Below are 27,646 nucleotides of genomic sequence, written 5' to 3'. Positions count from 1 at the left end.
GGGGGCCTCACTGTTCTAACAGTCTAGAAGGTTTGAAATATTGACCCCATTTCCTTTTTTCCTGTGATGTACAATATCCAAATCATGCAGAACCCTACGTCCACTTATATCATTGACTTGAGACACCGAATCCGAGAAGATATCAAGCACAAAATTGAAGAATTCATCACACACACTTAATAGAAATCTGTGTTCTGCAGCATAGAGTTAAGAAATTAAATACTTTCATGTGCATCGGAACTGAAAGCAGTTAACTGTAACTAATATATTTATATTTTTGAGTATCAATTGGGTTTGTATCTGTTATCAATAATGTAATCACATTGGGAAGATTATTTGAATCAAACAACTGGGGTCAGCAAACATACTTTTCATCACCCCTTTCATAACTTCACCACAAATACTCACATAATGAAATTTTCACTGATTGTATTACACATTCTCTACAAGCAGTGGCCCAGATGTACTTACTTTGTGACATTATTCGTTTTGGCAATGCTGCATAAATGCATAATTTAATCATGAGAATGAAGATCCGATTACCAAACGTTCTCGAAGAGGAAAACCGCCTCTATAGATTGAGTAATTGAAACGTTAATATTATCTACAATTAGAAAATACGTTAACATGTTGGACGATTTTAATTATTGGCAGGATAAATAGGACAAGGGAATCAGATGGTTTACAGTTTCTCAGTGCGACGCTAGGCTTCTGGAGGATCAGGATTTTGCGGTGTTTGAAGTTCTTTCCCACATATTGAGCGGATAGTGGCGTACTCGACATGACGTGTGTCACAGTTCATTGTCCTCGTCTTCTTCCCTTCTTTTATGTTCACTTTGGCGTATTGCACGGAATCATCTTCATCACTGCCACGAGTAGAGTGCACCTAAATATCGTTGCAATCAGATAAAAAAATAAATTTATTCCCACTTCCCGTCAGTACAGCAACTTAAGATTGTATGGGTGTAGAGTCCTTAAGGCAGAAGAACGTTCAAAGGAAATTGAGTGATGTGTAATCAGGAAAAAAGGGGCAGAGTTAAGACAGATGTCGGAGAAATAGCTAAACATCACGAGGGGTAACCGTGGTCGGTTGTGGACGAAAACAGACTTACGTCGCACACATCTTGTATTTATATAACATCATACAATATTCACAGCGCACATGGAAGCTATTTGGCTCATTGTGTTAATGCTGAATCTCTGCAAGAGCAACTCAACCAATAACAGTCCTGCACCTTATGCTGTATCCCAACAAATATTTTCTCCCCAGAGAAGTATCACATCTCTCTTTTGAAGACACAGCTGAGTTTCTCTCCACTGGACTCCAGATCAGTGCCACCCAGATTTTTAGCACAGTCATTGTAAAAATATTTTCCCCAAGTGGCCTTTATTTCCTCGGATTGGTCGCCCCTGGATGTCGACTATACTGCCAATGGAAACTGTTTTCCCCTATCTACTCTGGAGAAACAACCGCCCCACTATCAACTTCCCAATCTAACTTGTTCTCTGAAAGAGGAACAACCCCAGTTTTTCCAAACTGCCCTTGTAACTGAATATTCTTACTCCGGGAAATGTGATTATTTTGGTTGCATACTTTGTGATGCCTTCCCACCTTTCCGAATGTGCGGTGCTCTGAATTGGACCGAATATTCCACCTTAGGCTGAACCAATGTGTCACAAATATTCGCAATATCCTCCTTGTTATTGTAGTCTATGCCCCAGATCCCAGAATCCTGTATTCATTATTAACTCTTTTCTCAACCTGCTCTGCCACCGTCAAGTACTTGTGTACAAGGACAACTAATGATGGGCAATAATTGGCCGGTAATGGTCATGTCCCGCAAAGGAATGACGAAAAACATAATCCACCAGGTCACTCTGCTCCTGCATCCTCATTAAAATTGTATGTCTCATTTTATACGGTCTCTCCAATTTCTGACCATTCCACCAGCCTATCTCTTCCTGAGGTTGAAAATCTATCCTCCTTACACTTCACAATACTGCTAAGTTTGGTGCCGCCTGCAAAGTTTGCGACTGTGTTCTGCACCCGAAAATCTGGGACATTGATGCAGGAATAGAGACCCATGGTCCGCCCACTGATCACTTTGCGTCGATACCCAGCCCGATAAAAAAATCACTCCAGTTACTCAATCACGGTTTTCCCTGAACGCAACCGTATCTGTTTTCCTGAATTAGGCAATATTATGTTTGCCGCAGATGGCTGGTTCCAAGAGCTTTTCCACCATTAATTTTTAAATGATTGATCTGTAGTAACTGGGCTTATGCTAGCCCCCCCCCCCCCCCGCCCCTCCATGTCCATTTCTGAACAAGGGTGTGACATTTACAGTTCTCTATTCCTCCGGTATTGCGCCCGAGGAAGCTCGGAACATTCTGACCAGCATTTTGCAGCCTTACTTCCCTCATCAGCCTCTAATGAAGTCCTGGTGTCTTACCAACTTTAATTACAGTCAACTTTCTAACACCTTCACTTTGTCAGGATTTGGTCAATCCAGTATCTGAACTATCTTGTCTTTCACTGTGACTTTGTTGGCAACTTATTTGGTAAAGACTGAGGCAGCTTCTTAATGTAGTGTGTCAGCCATACTGCCTGTCTGAGTTTCATTATTGGTCCCTAGTCGGCCCACTCCTCATTTTACCTTTGCATAATTTATATGCCTATTGAAAACTTTTGTGTTTCTTTTTAAGTTAACTGCTAGCTTTTTTCTCATTCCCTCTTTCTGCTGCTCTTATTCTTTTCATTTCCCCTCTGAACTTTCTATGTTCGGCCTGGTTCTTAATTTATTATCAACCTGACATCCGCTGTATGCACCATTTGTATGCTGACTCTCGCAGTTTTTCCTGGCATAGAAAGCGCCGTCTTTCTATATCCTGTAATTTCTCCTTGTGGGAATATACCTTTACTGTGGTCAAACCATATCCCATTTACAGACAGCCCATTGCTCCGTCACAGGTTTGCTTACTATTCCTATTTACCTGGGCTTGATCTGTCCCCGCCCTATTGAAATTGATCGTCCTTCAACTGAGAATTGTTCTGTCCGTGATTGCTCCTGCACATCTTTCATTGCGAGCCTGAACCTAACGAGATTTGCGAACGGCGACTCCTCCGTATGCAGCACCTTCCAAACCCATGATCAATACTAGCTAGCAGGATAAGGGCAGCAGACACATGGAAACACCACCAACTAGAATTTCCCATCCAAGTCACCCACATTCTGCTTTGGAAATATATCGCCGTTCCTTCAGTGCCGCTAGGTCAAAATCGGAACTCCCTTCCTAACAACACAGTGGATGTACCTACACCACATAGACCAGCGGTTCAAGAAGGCAGATCGCCACCACCTTCTTACGGGAAACTAGGGTTGGGCAATAAATTCTGACGGAGCTAGAGACGCCTACATCCAGTAATTTAATAATAAAATAAATACGACCAGATGAACTTACGAATTAGCAGCAGGAGTAGGCCACTCGGTCCTTTGATCCTGCTACACCATTCAATAAGTTCATGGTTGATTTTATTGTGTCCGCAACGCCACTATCCTGCCGACTATAATGCACTTTGCTTACCCTGCTCTTTAAGAATTTGTCCATCCCTGCCTTCAGAATACTCAATGACTCTACATTCACTCTCTTCGGTAAAGATTGTTCCACAGACTCACAAACCTCTGCGAGAAAACATTTCTCCTCGTCTCTATCTTAAGTAGAAGATGCCTAATGTCTAAACTACATCCGCTTCACTCCAATCCATTCAGCTTTCACCCTGTGAAGCACACTCAGGATCTTAAATATTTCAACACACCACCGCTCAATCGTCTAAACGTCAATGGATGCTGGCCCGTAACGTATCCAGCCATTCCTCAGAGGGTATCTCCGTCATCCCAGGAGTCAGTCAAGTGAATCTCTGTGAACTGTTTGTAATGCAATTATGCATTTCCTTAAATATCGAGACCCAAACTCTACAGAGTATTCGAAATGACAATATCCCATTGCCTTACTAATCACTTGCTGTACCTGCATACTAACATCCTGTGCATGCTGCATCAGATAACCCAGATTCCTATGTGTCTCGGCGATATACCTCAGAATGTTTCCCGTTGTGGGGAAAAGCAATAGAGCAAGCAGTATAAGATAGCCGCCATGAAATCTGAAATGGAATTCAGAAGAAACGTCTTTACGATGTGATGGGAATCTGAAACTGAGTATAACAGGGAGTGCTTGGATGGAATGTTATAAATTCCTTTAAGGGGGAAGATAGACAAGCAATAAGAAGGAGAAGGTAATAGAGGATTACGGTGATAGATTTGGACAAAAAAAGTAGGAAGATGCTCGAGTACAGCACACACACACCAGCACGGACAGGATGGGCTGAATGGCCTGTTTCTGAGCAGTATCCTTTTTGTTGTCATTTGTGCGCATTAGACAAATACCACAGTTAATTCAGTATTTCTGGGTCCAAATCCTAGAACTCCCTTTTCAGGAGCACTCTCGGGGTATCTTTACTCTCGGAGTATCAGTAGCCAAGTACAATTTACTCAAGGGCAATTACTAGTGCGCAATGGCCAATGGCCTTGTCAGTAGCGCCGGCATCATGTGAATGAAGGAACAAATAATAGGCTATTGAGATGGGGAGGGACTTTAACAGGTAGGCTGCAGTGCCTTTGTAATTATACCCATTGACAGGATGGCTGCCAGCCAGTGTGAGAATTCCAGCGTGAGTGCCAGGAAGGGAAATGACTTCCCTTGCCTCTGACCATATCCAGGACCCTCTGCTCAACCACGATCAGGGCTCGCAGGTCCAGTGGTCCCCTTGCAGTTTTCTCCCACTCCCAGCGGTTATGGGCGGCCTTCTCATGGCTTGTGTGGGGTGGGTGGGGGACGGGGGACGGGGGTGGGGGTGGGGAGGGGGAGTAACAGGAAATGACAGTGTTATACAGTGCGGCACATGCAGTTCAATATCAGAGGCCAGGGCACCCAGCCATGGTGGCTGGTAAGGGTGTCTGCCTGTGGCGCAGGGTGGGGACTCGGGCGCTGCCCCACCCCGTGGCCGGGCTGGCGCGGCTGGGTTATGGGTATGTGGGACAGGGCTGCTGCCGGGGCACAGAGCTGCACCCTGGCTGCCCTGAGCTGGTCATGCAATTTCTTCCTGCACTACAGGCTGGCCGGGTTGATGTTGCTCATAGCGCTGATGACCTCTGCCACCTGCACCCAGGCATGGCGAATGGCGGCGGCTGGCAGCTTCCTTCATGGGCCAGGGCACAAGGTGGCCTGGCTCTCCTACACTGTGTCCAGGAGGGTGTCCAGCTGAGCGTTTATCAAATGGGGTGGCACTCTCCTCGCTGTCATCTTGTTGGCTCGGATGTTATGTATGTGTACAGTTGCAGCTTGTCAGCCACCTGAGTTCAATCGAGAATCCGACGAATCCCGAACATGTTTCTTATTGGAATCAAGTGTGGCGCTGGTGCTCGCTCCACAACAGTCACTGAATCAGATGTTGTACCAGTTTTACCATTATGGACGCACATGAATCCTGCCCCAGTGTCAACACTTAGTGTCAGGGACGGAGAATTCCATCGTTGGTCTCTAATTCCGAGAAAAGAAAATAAGAAAATTCTCAAGTTTCTCTCAGGTGTTTGTTAGTGATGGGGGGTCCCTTGTGGGGAAAGTTATTTAACCTCACAGACAAAAGCGAATGCAGTTGTTGATATGTTTCAGAATGACTCTGGAATATTGAATCACTTTTGCAGAGGAAAGAGGAGCCTTTGAGAATTTAAATGGCAAGTCACACCTGACAATACACAATTCATCCTGTCGCTTGTCATATATCCCCTCAAGCATAAAGTTATGAAAGCGGGAACCGCTGAGCGATTAACTGGAATGGGAAATTGTTAAGTTTGCATTGGTTAGAAAGACAGCAGACACAAGTTATTTAAAAAAAATACAATTTCAAGGAGTTAGGGTATTAGAAACTCGAAAAAGTATTATCAGGAAAATTGTGCAAGATAAAAAGGGAAAAGTCATCACATTAAGGTGTGTCTTTGTACACCACCACACATTGTAAATGTTTGTTCATAGAATGACAAACGTTAATATTACCCAAATGGTGCACATTGCCGCAATCACATCCATTGCATGACCAGATGGGGCTGTTTAGCACCGGGCTAAATCGCTGGCTTTGAAAGCAGACCAAGCATGCCAGCAGCACGGTTCGATTCCCGTAACAGCCTCCCCGAACAGGCGCCGAAATGTGGCGACTAGGGGCTTTTCATAGTAACTTCATTGAAACCTACTCGTGACAATAAGCAATTTTCTTTTCATTTCATTTCAGTATTTCCAGCTCGTACTGTATAATGACCTGAAAGGCGAATTTTCCTCTACTCAATTCAAAGCTGTCCTGTACCTATTGTGGAACAGTTTGAATCTTGTGGGTCAATGTCCATTCGGAAGGTATCAACCCTTAGTGTAAAAACAGAAAGACGTCTTACAACATCAGGTTCAAGTCCAACAGGTTTGTTTCAAATCACTAGCTTTAGGAGCACTGCTCCTTCCTCAGGCGAAATGCTCCGAAAGCTAGTGTTTTGAAACAAGCCTTGGCACTTGAACATGGTGTTGTAAGACTTCTTACTGTGCTCACCCCAGTTCAACGCCGACATCTCCACATCATGTAAAAACAGAGAGGACCATTTTACCCCATTAGTCTGGGCTAGAAGTGATGAACGACACATCGTCTTATGGATCATTATTGATTGTGATTACTACTAGCTTAATTTTACAGGATTGCATAAGCACTTCTATTTTGTTGTGTTTATGCAATAGAATCAGCACTTCACAGTCACATTCAGGATATTGAAACCGGGTGGAGCATAGAGCAAATCCATCGCTGGAAATAACGTCAGGCGCATTATCAGCAAGCTATTGTTCACCAGAACCATTTAGCACTACACATAGCAAACATCTCATTATCCAATTGCTCTTACTTGTGTAGCTGGCTGTAGATTGGCTGGTGCTGTGGAAATAAAATTCAGAGATTGGTCAGAGCTATACAGTGCCACATACATAACAGACACACACAGACACATGTAATAGGAGGAATGCGTATCGTTTATTTGAATGAAACTGCATGTGAATTTCCATCTTTAGATCGTTTTTAATTAGCCAGAAATAATAATTAATGCAGAATACATAAAGTTCACGTACCATATGTCGCATTGGTTTCAATGGAATGTCTGTATGAAGCAAAAATATTTTTGAATTTAAAATTCAGTACATTTTGTTCAGAATATTCAGCAATTTTATAATAGTTTACATTTTCTGTACCTGTTCAATCTCAGGATAACTGAAAGAAAATAATATAGATGTTACTATAATTGTTTGAAGCTAACAACATCGTGAATCAAATAATCATAGAATCTACAGAATCTACATGGAGGAGGCCATTCGGCCCATTGAGTCCGCACCGGCCCTTGGAAAGGCCACCCGACTTAAGCCCACCCCTCCACCCTATCCCCGAAAACCAGTAACCCATGCTCACCATTTTTACAGTAAGACGTCTTACAACACCAGGTTAAAGTCCAACAGGTTTGTTTCAAACACGAGCTTACGGAGCACTGCTCCTTCCTCACGTGAATCTTTTTTAAACTAAGGGGCAATTTATCATGGCCAATCCACCTAACCTGCACATCTTTGGACCGTGGGAGGAAACCGGAGCACCCGGAGGAAACCCACGCAGACACACTGGAAAAAAGGTGCAAACTCCACACAGAGAGTCACCCGAAGTTGGAATTGAACCTGGGATCTTGGAGCTGTGAGGCAGCAGTGCTAACCACTGTGTCACCGAGCCGCCTTCTACTGCTTATTAAAATATCTTAAACTTATCTTTAACATTCACACAGGAGAGACAGGATTCTGATGCCTGTACAGATGAATCTGAGCACAATGAGCGTGTGGATATTTCCTTCTTCATATAATGGGGTAATACATTTCAGTTCGGTAGATTGATTGGGGAAGCGGGACAGTTGTCCTTGAAGAGAATGTTCAGAGGAGATTTGACAGTTAATCAAAATCACGACTGGCCTGTGAAGAGTGCATCAGGAAAACTGTTTCCATTGGTGGAAGCATTGAGAACAAAAGCGCACAGGTTTAAGGTGATTAGCCAAAGAAGGAATCGCCATATGAGAAAAAGATGTTTTGTTTTCAGGCAGCCAGTGGTGCGGATCTGGAATGTGCTGTATGAGATTGTGGATTTAATCGAGCCATTCAAGATTGAATTGGATTGTTAGCTGAAAATGGAAGAATATGCAGGTCCATGGGAAGAAGGCCGAGTAGTGGAACTATGGAATTTGCGTCTTCGGGGAGCCGACGCAGACACAGCGGACCGAATGGCTCCTTTCTGAATCATTCCGTGATTCTAACATCAATTCCTAAGTGGGTTTTAAAATAATTGTTCCCTCTAATGGGATTTCCGTTCACACTAGAAATCCTGACAAAGTCCATAGAAGCATTAACCAAGTTGCTTCTCATGGGGAGTGGTTGCAGCACTATAGCGCAAACATATTAATTAAACAAGTTTGACAGAGATACACACCTTTGTTTTGCCAGGTGAGCCCACTTATAAGAACTATTACGATTAAACCCAACAATACTAAGGCGCCTCCCAGTCCAAGGATGAGGTGAGGAATCTCGTTATTTTCCTTCGGAACTTTGCCTGAAATAAGGAGTTGAAGTCAATATTTGAAATTTTGATCTGAAAATGGCGAGGTGAATCGATTTTGTTTGCACTATGATAAAAACATGATGGTAAACATTTGTTATTAGGACCCCGGACGAGAACCCATTTATCGGTAATTTGTAAAACTGTGAGGAACTGTGACTGCACCACGGGGTGATAACACCGACCCATAGGTATCTGTTATGTTAAAAACAAAGTTTAATACAAACACAAAATTAACCACATCAGCCGCAAAATAGCTTTACAGTTAACAGTTACAACAGTTGTTAAGTAAAAGGAAACACCTTAACTTACTTCCTAAACCTGTCACTATATTCCAATTAACCAAGCCAACATCTTTCAAATACTACTCACGAATAAAGTGGAGCCATATATCTTGTTGCATTTCTCTCTGCTGAATATTTTGAGAAAGAACATTTCAGGACCAAACTGAACCACCTCGGTTCAGATGAGAGTTCTCGGACCAACGTCTTTTCAGATAGTCCTGATTCCTCCCATTAACTACATCACCTGCACCAAAGCATAAGGCATTCTTTTGTCGCCTCTTACAAGATGGCCCTTGACTTGTTTAGCCGGGATCAAACGCCATAAATTAACTCTACCGCAGGGGTCTTTCAAATGAAAACAATTACCCATTAGCTACTCTGTTAAAAAGTAAATGGTTCTCAAGGTCGATTAGCTGAATACGTCGCCTGCAAATCAATGATTATCACACTTTCATGACAGCCAGGTCACAGAACTAGCAGTCATATTCTCTCTAGGACAAAGAACAAAGAAATTACAGCACAGGAACAGGCCCTTCGGCCCTCTCAGCCTGCGCCGATCCAGATCCTTTATCTAAACCTGTCTCCTATTTTCCAAGGTCTACTTCGCTCTGTTCCCCGCCCGTTCATATATCTGTCTAGATGCATCTTAAATGATGCTATCATGCCCGCCTCTACCACCTCCACTGGCAAAGCGTTCCAGGCACCCACCACCCTCTGCGTAAAAAACTTTCCACGCATTCTCTATGCATCTTAACCCAAGTGTTAATAACATCATGACTATGCTTATAAAGTATAAAATGTGACAAAATTCATAATTTCTTCACGGTATAATAAATGGAATATTGCGTTTCTATATTATCTTTCCGGACCTTAGTCATCCCAATTCACTCCACAACCAATGGAGTACTTTGGATCTGCAGCCACTTTGGCAATGAAGGAATCATAGCCAATTTGAGCACAGCAAGCCCCCACAAATAGCACTGGGAAACTCACCAGATGTTCTGATTTTGTTTAGTTATGCTAATTGAGGGATAATTATTGATCAGGATATGGAGGATAGGCCGTTAAACTCACTCCTGGAAATAGGGTCATGGGATTTTTTAGATTCACTTGCTTTAATGTTCCATCCAAAAGACAACACCTTGCACAGTGTAGCCCGCCCCCCATCACGCACTGGAGAGCCAGTCTGGATTATTGTACACAAATGCAAGGGGCTGGTACTGTAATGACCAAAATATTAAAATGGGCGTTGCAAAATTGCGACTTTAATGCACTTCCAGTAGGAATTCCGTGAATCATAGAATCATGGAACCCGATAGTGCAGAAGAAGGTCATTTGACTCATCGAATCTGACCAACCATCTGAAAGAGCACCATACCTAAGCCCACTCCCCTGCCCTATACCGGTAACCCCCACCTAACCTTTGGAAAGTAAGGGGCAATTTAGCATGGCCAATCCACCTAACCTGTCCGTGTCTGGACAGTGGGAGGAAACCGGAGCACCCAAAGGAAACCCACGCAGGCACGGAGAGAATGTGCAAACTCCACACAGACAGGCACTCAAGATTGGAATTGAACCAGGGTCTCTGACGCTGTGAGGCAACAGTGTTAACCACCCAAAGTAAGGAAAGTATCGAGATTCCTCCTTCTACCACTATTACATTTTACACTGCTCTCCCTGCATTGGACCTGCCCTCCATGCATTGCCCTCCTCTGCCTGAGTTGATCTCGGTGTCCCTGCATTGACTCTGCTGTCCCTGTATTTTGATTTATTCATTTACAGGATATGGGTGTTGCTGGTTAGGCCAGCATTTATTGCCCATCCCTAGCTGTCCTTCAAAATATGGTAATGAGTTGCCTTCTTGAACCGCTGCAATCCTTGAGGTGTAGGTGCACCCACAATGATGTTAGGCAGGGAGTTGCAGAATATTCCCCCAGCGGCAGTGACAGATCGGCGATATATTCCCAAGTCAGGGTAGTGAATGACTTGAAGGGGAACTTTCAGGTGGTGGGATTCCAAGGTATCTGTTGCTCTTGTCCTTCTAGATGGTAGTGGTGTTGGGTTTGGAAGGTGCTGTCTAAGGAACCTTGATGAGTTGCTGCAGTGCATCTTGTAGACGGTACACCTGGCTGCAACTGTCCGTCGGTGGTGGAAGGTTTGAATGTTTGTGGAAGGGAGAGCAATCAGGTGGTCTGCTTTGTCCTGGATGGTGTCAAACTTCTTGAGTGTTGTTGGAGCTCACTCATCCAGGCAAGTGGAAAGTATTCCATTACACTCCTGACTTGTAGATGGTGGACAGACTTTGGGGGTGGGGGGTCAGGAAGTGAGTTACTCGCTGCAGGAGTTTTGACCTGCCCTGGCAACCACAGTATTAATGTTGCTAGTCCAGTTCAGTTTATGATCAATAGTAATCCCCAGGATGTTGATTGTCCAATAATCCGCAAACAATCTCACTTCTGACCTTATGATGGACGGCAGGTCATTGATGAAGCAGCTGAAGATGGCTGGGCCCAGGATACTACTCTGAGGAACTCCTGCAGTGATGTCCTGGAGCTGAGATAATTGACCTCCCACCACCACAACCATCTTCCTTTGTGCGAGGTATGACTCCAACCAATGGAGAATCTCCCCCCTGAGACCCATTAATTCCAGTTTAGCTCGGACTCCTTGATGCCATGCTCCATAAAATGCTGCCTTGATGTCAAGAGCAGTCACTCGCACCTCACCTCTGGCATTCAGCTTTTTGTCCAGGTTTGAACCAAGGCTGTTATGAGGTCAGGAGGTGAGTGATCCTGACGGAATTGTTGTGGACATTGCTCTTCCATTATTGACCCTGTTCGCCCTGAATTAACACTGCTCTCCCTGTATTGACCCTGGTCTCTCTATATTGGCCCTTCTTTCCCTGCATTGACCTTGCTCTCCCTTCATTGACGCTGCTGCCCCTTCATTGACACTACTGTCCCTGTATTGACCGTTCTCCGTGTATTGACCCTGTTCTCCCTGAATTGATATTCAGCGGTTCCCGAAAGGCGAATGTTCAACGCCGAGCTCAGCGCTAGATCCAAAGATTAGCTGCTCGACTCTAAGCAGCGTCACAACCCAGTTCAGCCTGCTTGGTACTGTACATATAATCTCTCCAGTGCAGAAGGAGGCCATTCGGCCCATTGAGTCTGCAACGACCGACCGAAAGAACACCCTACCTAGGGCCACTACCCGCCCTCTCCCTCTAACCCCACCAAACGTTGGACACTATGGGGCAATGTATCATTGACAATCCACCTAATCTGCACTTCTCTGGATTGTGGGAGGAAACCGGAGCACCCGGAGGAGTCCCAGTCAGAAACGGGGAGAATGTAAAAACTCAATACTGTCAGCCAAGGTTGAGAATTGAACCCGGCACTTCAGCGTCGTCACGCAGCAGTGCTGACCACTGCGAATAGTCTAAGGTTTCTTGCATCGGGAAGTCGTTGCACATTGCGCTCTATTTTCTGACTTCAGATATACTGAGTTCAATCAAAATGAATACCCGTTGTGTTATACAATGAACTGCCGCTGCTATTCCACATGTCTTTCGTCAGCCCCTGTGCAGCTATTTTCCCATTCCCCAGACAGAAATGCAAACACATTCTGTGCAAACTATTTGAGAATGATGACATAATCTACTCTGAATTATTTTCAGATCCTTGGTGCCCAGATTCCTGGAGTGTAGTGGGGTAGGTTAATTTATCAGTCTGCAGATTGAAGCAAAGCGTCTGCTGGTACGAGGCTGTCGAATCACTGCGCTCAATTAGAACACGTTTTCAAAACTGGTTATTCTAAGTTGTCACTTACGCTTCACATATAGATGGGTACCATTTCCACACCTCTCTTCTGTTCCCATGAATGATACATGGCAGTAATAGGTGTCTGAGTCATCCTGAAGCAAGTCGGAGATATTAATGAATATTCTGTTGTTGCCAATTGACGTGCTGCCCGATCTCTCCAGCCGATTTTTATAAAATGGGCTATTGTCCAGCTTGTAGCCACCTGGTTTCCCCCGTGTCCACCGAGCTGCTCCGAAAAGCGAAAGTTTTCCTTCAAAGCCCAAGGCACAGTACAGTATCACCGACTCCCCCTCTGCTGCCGTTATAAAAGGGGGAAACTGGTAAACGGTGAAATTCATCTTTCCACCTATTGGTAAACAAAAAAAAAATCCAGAGATAATTAGAAAACGTGACGTGCTGCTTGAGAATTTCAGTTGGGAACTCTAATGCTCACTTCATCTCACACAGATTTTAGGAACATGATTAGACCGGTGGATACTGCTAGCGTCAAGTATGTATTAGACATGTCTAGCAAAACAGTCAGCGCCTGAAAGCGAAAGGCAAATTATTGTTGGGTTGTGTGGGAAGGTTAATGTTTTTTGTACTGGCAGGTTAATGTTGTATGTGCAGATTAACGTTGTATGGGCAGGTTGTGTTGGGTCGTGTTGGCAGATCAATGTTTGGTTGTGTGGGCAGGTTAATGTTGGGTTGTGCGTGAATGTTAATGTTGGGTTGTGTGGGCAGGTTAATGTTGTTTTGCATTGCCAGGTTAATGTTGTATGGGCAGGTTAATGTTTGGTTGTGTGGGCAGGTTAAAGTTGGTTGCGTTGACAGGTTAATGTTTCATTGCGTGGGCAGGTTAATATTGGGTTATGTGGGCAGGTTAATGTTGGGTTGTGTTGGCAGGTTAATGTTGGGTTGTGTGGGCAGGTTAATGTTGGGTTGTGTGGGCAGGTTAATGTTGGGTTGTGTTGGCAGGTTAATGTTGGGTTGCGTGGGCAGGTTAATGTTGGGTTGTGTTGGCAGGTTGATGTTGCGTTGTGTGGGCAGGTTAATGTTTCATTGCGTGGGCAGGTTAATATTGGGTTGTATGGTGAGGTTAATGTTAGATTGTGTCGTTAGGTTAATGTTGGGTTCTGGTACCAGGTGAATATTTGCTTCTGATAGCACTTTAATGTTTGATTGTGTTGTTGAGCCTCATTCTCTATGAAGTATTCCGAAAGCAGCAAGAAATGGACATCAACCACGCTTGGCCATTATTCAAGAGTCAATACCGCACATATCCCGGGAATGATATAAAAAATATCCATTAGACAATAATAACCACCCTTACATTAATGAATAAACAGATTTGAATTTGGAGAGTGCCCCACCTCAATTTCGGAATATATAATCGTGCTTCGGAATGATTATTTTCCCGACGTAACTCCTGCTCGGCGGAAAACATTCACAGCCGTCACTCGCTGTCAGTGACGTTCCATCATCTTCTTTAATCTAATGAAACCCCCGGAATTTCTTCGGCGGATTCAGTGCATCTCCCCTCACAATTTAGAATATAAGAACTCGGAGCAAGATTAGCAATTCAGCCCCTCGAATCTGCTCCACCATTCAATCCGATCATGGCTGATCTCATCTCGGCCTCAACTAAACTTTCCTGCCAACTTCCCTTCAGCCCGCGACTAGTTATAAAAAACTATCTACCTCCTCAAATTTGGTTAGCGCCGGGCGTCCTTTCAGTGAAGCAATTTCTCCTTCGTTCTAATTTGAACCTGTCATCCCCTAGCCGAAAACGATGGCATCCCGTTCTAGAATGTCCAACGAAAGAAACAGGTGGTCTACCCCCTACCCTGTCAAATTCCTTTAGCAACTTACATTCCTCAATTGATCTCCACTAATTCTTCTATACTCCAGCGAGTGTCGGCTTTAGCTGCTCAATCTTGCTTCACAACACACGTCCTTCATCCATGGTATCAATTTAGTCAACCGTCTCCGCACCGCCTCTCAAGCATTTACAGCCTTCCTCAAGGAATGGGACCAGAATTGTGCGCAGTATTCCAGATGCAGACTGGTCAATGCCCTATACAGTTGCAACATCACTTCCCTACTTTTATACTCTATTCAAATAGCATTAATTGCCAAAATTCAATTTGTCTTCCTTAATACTTGCTGCAACTTTATGCTAACGTTTTGCGATTCATGCGCGAGGACACCCAGATCCCCCTGCACCGAAGTATTTGAAGTTTCACTCCGTTTAGATAATAGGTTGTTTTCTTATTCCACCGACTACATTGGATAGCCTCACACTCGTCATCATTAAATTCCATCTGCCAATTGTTGCCCCATTCACCTACCTTATCCATATCCATTTTGTAAGTTTCTTATTTCCTCATTGCAACTTGTTTTGCCACCTATTTTAGTGTCATCTGCAACATTGCTTACTGTACCATCCATCCTGCATCCAAATCATTAATATATAGTAACTAGCTATGGCCCAAGGTAAGAACCCTGAGGCACACCATTAGTTATAGCTTGCCATCTAGAAAAAGACCCATTTTCTCCATCTCCGCTTTCTGTTGGTTAGCCAGCCCTCCATCCAAGCTAATATATTTTCCCCAACCCGTGCATTCTTACCTTTTGTATTAATATTTTGTCAAATGTCTTCCAGAGGTCCAGAGGACCCTGGTTATCCATTTTGTTGGTTACATCTTCGTAGAACTCTGGCAGATTAGTCAAACACGATTTACCCTTCATGAAACCATGCTGACTCTGATGGATTGTCCTTTGACTTTCCAAATGTCCCATTACTACTTCCTCAATTATGAATTCCAACAATTTCCCAATGACATACCTTAAGCTAACTGCTTTATAGTTTCCTCTTTTTGCCCCTCTCCCTTCTTGAACAGGGCGTTATATTAGCCTTTTTCCAATCCACTTGAACCTTTCCAGAAACCAGGGAATTTTGGAGTATTACAGTCAATGCCTCTGCTATCTCTGTTGCCACTTCCTTCAAGACCCTAAGATATTGGCCATCAGGCATTCGGCGGCAGATCTATCATCCAAAACAACCACTCACCTTCCATCAAAATTAGGGCCGGGGATCGAGGAAACCTCTGGGAAATTGTGCCTCCGTGTGATCAGCTATGAATAATAATTGTAATGCTGCCAGCAGAAGGGAGGTTTAATTGCTAAGCAGAGACTGAAACCTTCTGTAAACAGCAGGAGGAAAAACTGAACGGTTTGGCCCCACGTGGGTTGTACCGATCGAGACGTGGAAATATTTTCCGAAATAATGCCTCGCTTCTGCAAATTTTGCAATTTAGTTTAGCACGATGCTGTAGCCTATCGGCGTTATCTGTAAGCAGTAGAAATACAATTAACTCACCCGTGTGCGTTGCAACGAGAATTAGCTGCAGGAGAGTGAGCTGTCGACTTAAGGCCATCTTCTGTGAGTGTGTGAAGAGATGGAAATATTGAGGTGAAGCAAGGTGAGCAGATAACATTACCCACTTCAAGCGCGTGAATGGAATTAATTGTGGTTTAGCACCTTGACGACACAGGATACACAATCTTGCACAGCATGAGAAACTCCTCGCCTCTAAACGTGTTTTTCTATTAGAATTCAGGAATTGCACACAATGCACTGTTGGTGTTGTTTGATACGTAAAGTCAACAGGAAACATAACAATAAACTCACCAACTTTCTACGCTCTCAAATGGTGCGATTTTATATTTATTCTCTGGCGTCCTCGTCCACACTGCAGATTGCTCCGTGACGATGGCGTTGAATGTGTCTAAAGGGGTGTGTGCGTGTGTGTGGTGGTGGGGTGTTTCGGGGGGGGGGGGGGGGTGCATGGGTCTTGTTACAGAGGTGACCAAGAGTTTCCGTTCAGCTAATCGCACGTCTGTGACTCCAGTTGCAGTATCACTTAAGTAATGATTATGTGTATAACCTACCGCCACGTGTCAGTCTTGAACAGTTCGCCAGCAGCCCAATTCTTGTGCACCTTTTCAGGCCCGTGGCAAATGTGTTCCCACATAGATCGGGAATTCACTATCACTTCTTAGACCGTGAGTTCATCACCCCCCACCCCGCCTCCGGCACACTTCAGCACAAAGATTTGGGTTGTGAATGAACTGTTGGAGATGCCGCTATTGGCATTCCCGCCTGCCCGCCTGAATGGCTATGGAAGACCCCATGGCATTATTCTGAAGGAGGAGACCAGAGTGCTCTTTGCCAATGGCTATCTCTCGATAAACTTTATGAGGCTGTGCTCACATTAGTGTTTGCCGAATGGCGCTGTGTTCCACATGGCTGACGGACCTTTTGAAACGGTAAGTGTCTCATTGATTTTAAAGAGTTTTCGGAGTTCGAGGGAGGCGCTACATAAGGGCAAGCCTTTAGCTTCGTTTTAGACTTCCGACCACGGATGGATTGATGATGTTTGGCGAGGTATAAATTGTTTGAATTGCTTATAGAACATAGAACAGTACAGCACAGAACAGGCCCTTCGGCCCTCAATGTTGTGCCGAGCCATGATCGCCCTACTCAAACCCACGTATCCACCCTATACCCGTAACGCAACAACCCCCCCCCCCCTTAACCTTACTTTTATTAGGACACTACGGGCAATTTAGCATGGCCAATCCACCTAACCCGCACATCTTTGGACTGTGGGAGGAAACCGGAGCACCCGGAGGAAACCCACGCACACACAGGGAGGACGTGCAGACTCCACACAGACAGTGACCCAGCCGGGAATCGAACCTGGGACCCTGGAGCTGTGAAGCATTTATGCTAACCACCATGCTACCCTGCTGCCCGTTGCTTACGTTGGCTATGCTTATTGATCTACCTTAATTTAAACCGAGACATGATTGACAAGCATAATCTAGGTCTACGTTATAAACTCCCATTTCCCAAACGGTGTATATTTGCAGGAAAGTACACTTTCATCTTGTATGCAAATCTACTATTCAAATTCGCACGCCAATTTATTTGTGGTGGCGTCTGCCTGCACAGTTTAAAGCGGTCAATCATTCGCTTTAGTATGAGGAAAAGTGCATTTAAAAACCCATATAAAATCAATCACACAACCAAAATGAGTCCATCAAATATTTTCATCCATGTGTTTTATGGCCGACTTAAAAAATGCCGCGGACAAATTCACCGCTCTTGTCTCTGGCTTTCTTCGGAAGGCAGTGAAAGGAGTTATAATGGGCTAACTGTGTGAGTGTAAAGTGCTACCCTGCCAATCTGATCCAAAGTTCCCAACTGTCCCCCGTATTTACAGTACCTACTGAGATTAATGTAGGTGGGGCCAACATAAATACTATTATCGATAGTTCAACATAAAGGGAGACTAAATTGAATGCCCATTGAAAAACAACAGAACAGTGGGATGGGTGAAGGTGGTGTAGGGATGGGAGGTGGGCGGGGGGGGGGGGAGCGTGGGAGTGTTGGAGGAGGCTGAGTTGGTTTGAGGTCGGGGTGAGGGGATGGGGTTGGGGGGAGGCCCTATGGTGTGCATTCCCAGGTTGGGTTTAGTAAATTATCAACAACAATTTCTGCGGCGGGGTTTTTTATATTTCTGATTTTTATCTGCTGATCAATGGATACCCAGCAGGGGATATGTGTCCACTCCTTCGCCAAAGTTATGAAAGCGAGAGATAGAACTGTCGGCGAATTCCACGACTCATGTGCAAAGCTACTGATTGAAACTTTCGTTCACAGTTTCCTTTATAATCGTTCACAATGATTACGGCGGTGGCACATTGGTTAGCACTGCTATCCCACAGCGCCAGGGCCCCGGGTTCAATGCTGGTCTCGGGTGACTGTCGAGTTTGCACGTTCTTCCCGTGTCTGTGATGACTCCCTTCTGGTGCTCCGGTTTCCTTCCACAGTCCAAAGATGTGCAGGTTAGGTGGATTGGCTATGCCAAATTTCCCCTTAGTGTCCAGGGACATGCAGCTTAGGTTATGTGATGTGGTTACGGGGATAGGGATAGGGCGGGGTGGATATTCGTAAATGGGCAAAGTGCTCATTTGAAGGGTCGGCGCAGACTCGATGGGCCGAATGGGCTATTTCTGCACTGTCGGGATTCCATGATTAACTTTTGTTCAGTAAGATCTGTTCTAAGGATTGAGGGAACGTGTGCCTATACCTTGGCGTTAACCTGCGGGAACCCTCCATATTTGTCTCGTCGGTGAAGGTAAAAACACATCTTTTAATCATCACTTACAAGGATCTGTATTTACATTTGTTCTCAGTCTAATGTATGATCATGAATGGTGCACGAAGCCGACATTTTTCTTAAAAATCTAAAAATTACAAGTGATTGTATATCTTAATTTTGTAAAAGAGAATTCAAAGGATTGCAAAATGAAGAGCACAACACATTTAAGTTTACATAAATCTACGTTCATTATGTCGGGAGCAAACACTGAAAATAGAATAAGAATAGCATTCGGAGTGGAGTACCAGTGACGAAGGGCAATTGAGAAATAGCGATACACAATTTGCCTTTAAAGTGATAGTGGACTTAAATCATTAATCCGATGTCTGATTCTGGGATTTCCATTTTTCTCACTTTTCGTTTACGGGATGTCGGCGTCGTTATAGACCAGCACGTATTGCCCATCCCTAATTACCTTCGACAGTGTGGCGGTGAGCCGCCTACTTGAACCGCTGAAGTCCATGTGATGTCATCGGGAAGGAGTTCAAGAAGTTTGGCACAACGGCTGTGCAGGATGGACCATGGATTTTCAGGTCAGCTGTTGAGTGGTTGAGACTAGAGGGGAAGTTGTAGGTGGTTCTTGAATGTTGTTAATCTTCTTTATCCTGACAGGTTGAGAGCATTCCATCACATTCCTGACTTATGCCTTGTCCATGGTGGACTGGATTTTGGGGGTCAGAACGCGATTGATGTACTAAGTGTTTCCAGCCGCTGACCTGCTTTTGGAGCCACAGATTTGACATCGCTGGCCCAGTATCGTGTTTTGGTCAATGGTAACCCTCAATTTGTTAAGAATGGCTGATTTACTGACGGGAATTCCATTGAATGCTCAGAGGAGAGGATTCTGCGTTTCGCCAGCCGCGTATTCCTCGGTCGGGCACCGTTCGCTGGTAGCGGGATTCTATCTTGCCGACGATTGTCAATGGGGATATCCCATTGTTACCACCCCACGCCGCCGGGAACCCGCTGGTAGGGTTGTGCTGCCTGCGGGAAAAATCAATCCCGGCAACCGGAACATTATTTTTGTTGGATAAAGTCTGAAGAAAGAAAAGCCTTGTTTGGCAAATAGAGTAGAGTGCAGTGATTAACATAAATATGGAAAGGCATGATGGTGCTAATGTAAGGTTGCATCTGAGATTCAGGGAGTGGTATATAAATAATTAAATAACGTAAATACGATAGGAAATTTAAACTGACCTGCATTTATTGGCGTAGACGATCCTAAGGCAGTCTAAAAAACAGAGCAGTGTGTTTTCGAGCAAAGGACTATTAAGGTGTGGAATGAGCTACTGCGGACAGTTTTAATGTAAAGCCCGTTATACAATTTAGGATAAAGGTGTTGCGTGCTTAAATAAACAAGGTTGCTACACACAGTCACATTAGGGTTTCCATGATATTGGAAATTGATTCATAATCAATTAATAATATCTGAAGTATAATCGTTGCTGCTAATAATTCCGTATAATACGACACTGCACATGGGTCGAATATTTATGCATTGCATTGCTCTGATTATATTGATTCAGGTATATGTTGGAAGATATTAGTATTTAATATTGAAATACTGAAGGAAGTGCCTGTTCTGGGATATTTCACTTACACCCGTTTTAATACTTGATCTGAGGAGTTTCACCTCGCGCAGTACTTCACTAAAGGTTCTCCTAGATTACGGTCAGTCTGCTAGTTCTGATGCAGTGTCATATTGGACTTGAAACGTTAATTGTGTGATTTGTTCTCACAGATGCTGGTGCTGAGCTTTTCCAGCATTTTCGGGTTTTTCTTCTCCCTAGATTGTAGATTTAATTACGGCAATGGGGCTTGAACCTACAGAGAAGCTTGGTACTAATTAACAGGAAGAACCAACTTACCAAAGAGTACAGATGACGTAGGAAGCCTTACAATACCAGGTTAAAGTCCCAATAGGTTTATTTGGAATCACTAGCTTTCGGAGCGCAGCTCCTTCATCAGGTGAGTGAAGAGGTAGACGACACAAACACAGCATATAAAGACAATACAAGATGATACTTTGAATGCGAGTCTGAGCAGGTAGCTAGGTCTTTACAGGTCCAGAAGGTGAGGCTGGAGCGAGGGATAATCACAGGTTAAAGAGGTGTGAATTGTCTCAAGCTAGGACAGTTGGTAGGATGATCTGTGATTATCCCTCTCTCCAGTCACACCGTCTAGACCTGTGAAGACTCAATTACCTGCAAAGACTGGCATTCAAAATATCATCTTGCAGCATTGGTTTGACTTTATATGGTGTGTTTGTGTAACACACCTCTTCACTCAGCTGGTGAAGGAACTGCGCTCCGAAAGCTACTGATTCCAAATAAACCTATTGGACTTTAACATGGTGTTGTAAGACTTCTTACTGTGCTCACACCAGTCCAACGCCGGCATCTCCATATCAGTACAGATGAAGAGGATTCTAGAGGGAATGTGTAACGATGAGCTGTCACTGGAACAAGCAGGACTGCAATTTACATCGAAATTTCTACAACTCTCTGGGAACAAGCCGAGTGAATTTACACTAATGATTAAGATGTGGATGCTTGGGTGCAGATTTGTTGATCTCCACCCTGCGGCGTATCAATAGAAGGGAAACAATATTTCCATTATGGTGAACCAATCAGAACTCCAGAACTCTGGCAGTTCTGCAGAGAAGTAAACTGAACTCGAAACTTTAGCAATGTTGTTCTCCACAGTCGCTAGCAGACCTGCTGACTCTCCTCAAACACTTTTTATTTTCATTTCAGAACTCCATATAGGAATGTAGAAGCTGTGGCCGATGCTTCAGCAATTAATACATATCTTTATTACACGCTGCCTCTCTCTGCTAATGCAACCTAGTATACATCATTTTCAGAGTACGGTTGAGAGTGAACCACGTTGTTTTGAGCCAGAAGTATCATATGGCCCAGACCTGCCAAATTTAATTCTGTAAAGAACGTATCACCTTCCGAGAGCCAGAGGCGATTTAACGTGACTGGCAACCGGCCAAGGACAATACAAGAAAAACAGTTTTATACGCGGACTGTGCAGGATGGAAGGGAGAGTTCGGTGCAGACAGAATAAATGGTGGATTTCAAAAGGAAATTAGGGGAGGCGTTTGCATAGTGGTGTTTTCGCTGGGCTGGCAATCCAGAAGCCCAGGATAAGGATCTGGGGGCACGGGTTCAAATCCCACCACAGCAGGTAACGGAATTTAAAAATTCAATAAAATATCTGGAATTAAAAAAAAGTCTGGTCTGGCCTATATGTGACTCCAGACCCACGGCAATGTGGTCGATTCCTAACTTCCCCCTTACCGACATGCCATGAGCTAATTCAAAATCAGAATTGAAGTAGAAAAAAAATGGCAGTGTTCTGGGCAAATAGAGAGTGAGTGGGACTAGTTGAATTAGTCTCGCAGTGAGCTGGCCTCGACTCGACGGGCAGAATGGCCTCCGGATGTGTTGTAACTATAATATAAAGGGCTTTGTTTAACCAAATAGTTTACGCGTCAATTGGATGACTCATGGTCATGAAGCACGTTTGGAGAGCAAATGCAGTTAGGCTGAGCCAAATGACACCCTTTTGCGTCACCAACTTGTGATTTGTGATTCTATGGTCAACACTGACTGATTTTAGTTTTTTATTCCGCATTTGTTAACGGGCTTGAAATTCTGCAACTGTCCTAGAGAGTTGAGATCCTCCGCCAGGATTGTCTATCCAGGTTTCTAACCCCGGAACTTAAATGCCATTCTACTGTTCATATGAATTACTTTGTGTTAAATGCTTATCAGATTTTGTTGATATGGTTATCTACAATACAATGGCTTGAGTATATATGTTCTGTTCATAACCGGGTTCTTTCCCTTTTTAAGATGTTTAAAGTACCAGTTTTGTCAACATACATCTCAAAATATCTCTGTCGGAACTTGTTAGTCATGGTGCATTGACAGGCACAAAGGGTCGCTGCTGCACCCCCTTCCACCCACGGGGCCGAAGTACTTTCTCTTGTCCTCGTGTTTTCTACTGACCTATCTGTCCGTCTACGCGTTCTCCCCTATGTAGGACTGCACATTCCCTGGCGCTTTGCGTCCATTCCTCCCGTACCGAGAATCAGCAATCTGTTTCTCTGTTTAGATATGTTTGTCGGGTATCTTTCTCGGTTTGAAGAACTTTCAGTCTTTAACATTCATCATCACCCAAAGTAAACCAAACTGGGAAGTTAAATTGAGCTGCTTTGAAAATGAGATTATTATATTTAAATAGTGTGTTGAGCTCTAAAATATCACTTCGTGGTCAATGTCTTTTGGATTTCATTCTTGTCATTAACAAGAGACCGCTCTAAGTTACGCCTTCCTCTCGCGCAAACTCACATCAATAGCCAAGTTCCACCAGGCTGCTGTTGCTCAATTTCTAGACTTGGGTGACTTTGCTCACCCAGCCAATACAGAGAATTTGATGACACGTAAAGATAGAATCCAAGTAATATTTTCCGTTTCCGCATTTGAACAGAATGCAACTGGAAAGATAGAAATCCATATTTATTTGAACCTCGACACAGGTTGATGGCCACAATTTGTTTTCTTAATTTACGGGATGTGGGCGACGTTGGTTAGGCCTGCATTTATTGCCCATCCCTAGTTGCCATTCAGAAGGTGGCGGGGAGTTGCCTTTCATGAACTGCTGCAGTCCTTGATGTATAGCCACACCCACTTTTCTGTTAGATGCGAAGTTCGAGGATGTTGCCTCAGTGACAGTGAAGGAACGGTGATACATTTCCAAGTCTGGGCGGTGAGTTACCTAGAGGGGAACATCCAGGTGCCGGGGTTCCCAGTTATATGGAGCTCTTGTTTGGAAAGTGTTGTCTAAGGAACCTTGGTAAGTTACTGCAGTGCATCTTGCAGATGTTGCAAATGTTGATGGCTTTTTGCCAGCTGCCGTATTGTCCAATATTATGACCATCCCTTTTGGCCAACGAGCAGGCTAAATTTTAAACCAAATACTTATATTTACCCGGAATCCAAACTTAGATTTGAAACAATGAACCATTTTCATATTAACCTCAATTTCGGCTTCAGTGCAAATATGAAAAAGGAAAATGCAATATTGTGCCCGTTTTCAAATACCATTTATTTTCTTTACAATGGGTCGCTAAATGATAGTTGTGACTATATAGTCAGCAATTTTCCATTGGTTCATGGTGCCATAAAACATGTATTATAAATTAGTGAACAATTAAGTAAAAGTTGACCTGGCATTTAATCTGCTTATTGTATTCAGTTGATAATCTGTTACACCGTTGGGCCAGCTCACTGAAAATGGATATTTAAACATGTTCGCCACTGAATTGAAATGTTGCTACTGCTCGGGTTTCATTTCACAACTTAGTTCATTCACATGTACAGGCCTTGCATAGCGACCTCTACTCATGGTTGCCTCTTACTTTCTGCGCTTAAAATCCGAGTTTGTTCCAGCTGTGCACATGTTAGTTATTTTGGAATCCGTGTTGCTACATATAATCTCATCGGCATGTCTGAAAAAGCGCACTTTGGCCCACTCAATGAACTAACAAAAACGATTGAGCAGTGAGAACGCTGCAGCTTCACACCTCCAGTTACCCGCAATGAAAAACATATTTATTTTGGTATGCAGGCGTCGCACGTAATTTCAACCACTGCTGGTCTTTTGAGGGCGTGCTTGATTTCCTGCAATATAGCAGTTTGATACAACTGAACAAGTGCGCAGGATACTACAGGGATCAGTTAAATGCTAAACTACTTCCATTGGGTCTGCTGTTACCTACAACCCAGGCTTATGTCCTGGGGACATGGGTTCAAATTGCACCACGTTAGCTGCTGATATTAGACCAACATTCAGAAATTCGGAATTATAAAACGAATCTCAGTAATGGTAACCTTTGAATGTATCACTGATTGTCGTAAAATCCCATTTGGTTCCCTTTTGCCCTTTGGGAGAGAATGCTAGTCCTTACCTGGTCTCTCCTACTGGTGGCTCCAGACCAATAGCAATGCGATTGAATCCTAACTGCCCTCTAAAATTGCCGAACAAGTCAATCAGTTCAAGGGCAATTAAGGACGGGCAACAAATGCCAGCCTTGTCAGAGACACACACATCCCATGGAGAAAATAATGATTAAAATAGTGAACCAGCTGTGGTTGTTTTAATCAGAATAGCTTCATAGGGACTTCAACCAATGCTGCACTTTTGCTTACTTTTTTGATGTACATACATTCAAGTTTAGCTTTGCTATTGATTTGAGTTCATAGTTATCTTTGTTTTCAATCTAGAATATTGGATTAATCTTGCAGCAACACCTGGACGTAGCACTCTGCTAAGCAGTGACGAAATACTTAACCAGATTCGTGTTAAGTGAGCAGACCACTTGAAGAGGGCAGCACGGTAGCATGGTGGTTAGCACAATTGCTTCACAGCTCCAGGATCCCAGGTTCGATTCCCGGCTTGGATCACTGTCTGTGCGGAGTCTGCACGTTCTCCCCGTGTCTGCGTGGGTTTCCTCCGGGTGCTCCGGTTTCCTCCCACAGTCCAAAGATGTGCAGGTTAGGTGGATTGGCCATGCTAAATTGCCCTTAGCGTTGGATGGGATAACTGGGTTATGGGGATAGGGTGGAGGTATGGGCATGGGTAGGGTGCTCTTTCAAAGAGCCGGTGCAGACTCGATGGACCAAATAGCCTCCTTCTGCACTGTAAATTCTATGAATCGAAAAGGTACATCTACTATTGATGTTTTTTTTCATTTGTGAAGAGTTCCTAATTGTTTTCGCAGCTTCAGACATTCATTTCAGACACAAAATTCCATTCTGTACAACTGCAGATCCAGTTGTAATACTACTCATGTGTCAGTCCAGGAGGCTTTAATGTAATGGACACCAGGTACCCTCAGGGATTTTCTGCTGTACAAGGAAAAACGTCTGTGTTTCTTTAGAAATCATGATCATAGAAGTGTTTGCAACTCAAGTGAATGTATCTCAGGGTACATGTTTGCAGTAGGAGGCTGAAGCGTGCATGGCCCAAGCATTGGTTACTGAATGTGAATATCAATTGTGAGCGTATTTCCCAGTTTGTGCAGTTGACTATCGCGATTAACTGCTGTCCTCACTGATTCGAAAGGTTTGGGTGCAGAAACAGGTAAAGCTCGCTCTAACTTTCTAACTTCTGAGATAATTATTTCAGGCGTGAATTTGCGTGGATTTAGGTTTTTTTTAACGGCTGTCCGCATCTACACTCAAAAAAGGAAACGCCGATTTAAACAGCGTTCTCCCAGCCTGGAACACCTCCTGCCGCTATGGAATTCAGAGACTTCCGGAAAAATAAGGCGCATGTAATTATTTGATGCGCACACATAAAATACATAATTTCAATGGCTGCCTTGATCTGAATTACCTCATTTTCACGCATACTTTAACATCTTGATTCTTCTTCACTGGGTGGATGTGGCGCGGATGTTTCCTCCTGTTGGAGAATCTAGAACTGGACGTTAGTGTTTAATGAAGAGAATTTTTATTTCACCTAGAGGAGAGAGTGGCGAGTCTTTTGAACTATGTTCCTGAAAATATTTTAGAAGCGATGTCTTTATATACTTTAAGCACTTATATACTGTCACTTGCCAACAGCCCCTCCACAAACCACCTTCAACTTAGGCTGACCGCACTGCACGTATGCAAATTCCCCCAGAACAGCTGATCAGTAGCTCTGCTCTGCTGCCCTCTGCTGGATGCTTGTCTTCACTCAAACTCCTTGGGTCTCCTTCGCCGGTTCCCCTTCAACTTAGGCTGACCGCACTGCACGTATGCAAATTCCCCCAGAACAGCTGATCAGTAGCTCTGCTCTGCTGCCCTCTGCTGGATGCTTGTCTTCTGAGTTATAACTACTGAGAGCAGTTATTCGTTTTAATTCACCAAAGGATCGATTTACATCCTTTAGATTACAGAGAGAGAGACTAATACCCCTTCTGACTGTGATTGCAGCTATCCAGCTCTAAAAACAAAACTAAAACACACCCTGCAGCAAACAGCCTAAAACGAAAGTAAGAAGCTGACAGACAGTCCAACTCCACCCACTCTCTTATACCACTGCAGTAATAAATACCCATTTCTTAAAAGTACTCTCACTACAGATATTTATAGACACACCCATTTATAAACACCCATTTCTTAAAGGTACTCTGACATGACACACCCAACCCCAAAAAAAAGCGACAACCTCGTTTGACACCCCACCCAGCACCTTAAACACACATTTCCTTCACCACCAGCGTACAGTGACAGCAGTGTGTACAATCTGAAAATGCACTACAGCAACTCACTGAGGCATCTTGGACAGTATCTTCCAGACTTGCGACCTCTACTGGCTAGTAGAGGAAGTAAACATGCATATGGAACACCATCGTACGGAAGTTTCCTACAAGTCATACAACATCTTGCCTTGGAGAAAATTGCTATTATTTTATCATAATTGGGTGAAAATCTTGGAACTCAAAACCTAACCTTCTGCACATGGACTACAGAATTTCAAGAAGCCAGCTCACCAGCACCGTCTACAGGGCAATTAGGGATGGGCAATATACAAGTT

The 27,646-nt window shown here is 43.9% G+C and overlaps 1 protein-coding gene across 3 annotated transcripts; it reads right to left on the bottom strand.

Annotated features, from left to right (window-relative positions):
* Positions 1–622: 622 nt before the first annotated feature.
* LOC119976781 lies at positions 623–16,267 on the bottom strand. Of its 3 annotated transcripts, XM_038817556.1 has the most exons (7): positions 16,195–16,267; positions 12,841–13,179; positions 8,600–8,719; positions 7,333–7,351; positions 7,213–7,241; positions 6,993–7,021; positions 623–886 (listed from the first exon to the last, which is right to left on the bottom strand). In XM_038817556.1, exons 1-7 carry the CDS (start codon positions 16,250–16,252, stop codon positions 704–706), a joined length of 777 nt encoding a protein of 258 aa, XP_038673484.1. In that variant the 5' UTR covers positions 16,253–16,267; the 3' UTR covers positions 623–703. The 3 variants fall into 3 exon arrangements, with proteins under 3 accessions (XP_038673484.1, XP_038673486.1, XP_038673485.1); XM_038817558.1 differs by lacking the exon at positions 7,333–7,351; XM_038817557.1 differs by lacking the exon at positions 8,600–8,719.
* Between the last annotated feature and the right edge of the window lie 11,379 nt (positions 16,268–27,646).

The sequence above is a fragment of the Scyliorhinus canicula genome, chromosome 13 (genome assembly GCF_902713615.1).
Source record: "Scyliorhinus canicula chromosome 13, sScyCan1.1, whole genome shotgun sequence".
Lineage (NCBI taxonomy): Eukaryota > Metazoa > Chordata > Chondrichthyes > Carcharhiniformes > Scyliorhinidae > Scyliorhinus > Scyliorhinus canicula.
The sequence above is the reverse complement of the archived record's forward strand: the minus strand, read 5'-3'. Positions and strand labels throughout refer to the sequence as shown.

Bases quoted from the DNA above. Each gene is read 5' to 3' on its own strand.
- LOC119976781 (XM_038817556.1), bottom strand. From the start codon at position 16,252: ATGGCCTTAAGTCGACAGCTCACTCTCCTGCAGCTAATTCTCGTTGCA. The intron at 13,180-16,194 runs GTGAGTTAATTG...GTTTACCAATAG, and splicing joins TCTCGTTGCAACGCACACGG to GTGGAAAGATGAATTTCACC. The intron at 8,720-12,840 runs GTAAGTGACAAC...TCCTTATTTCAG, and splicing joins TACCCATCTATATGTGAAGC to GCAAAGTTCCGAAGGAAAAT.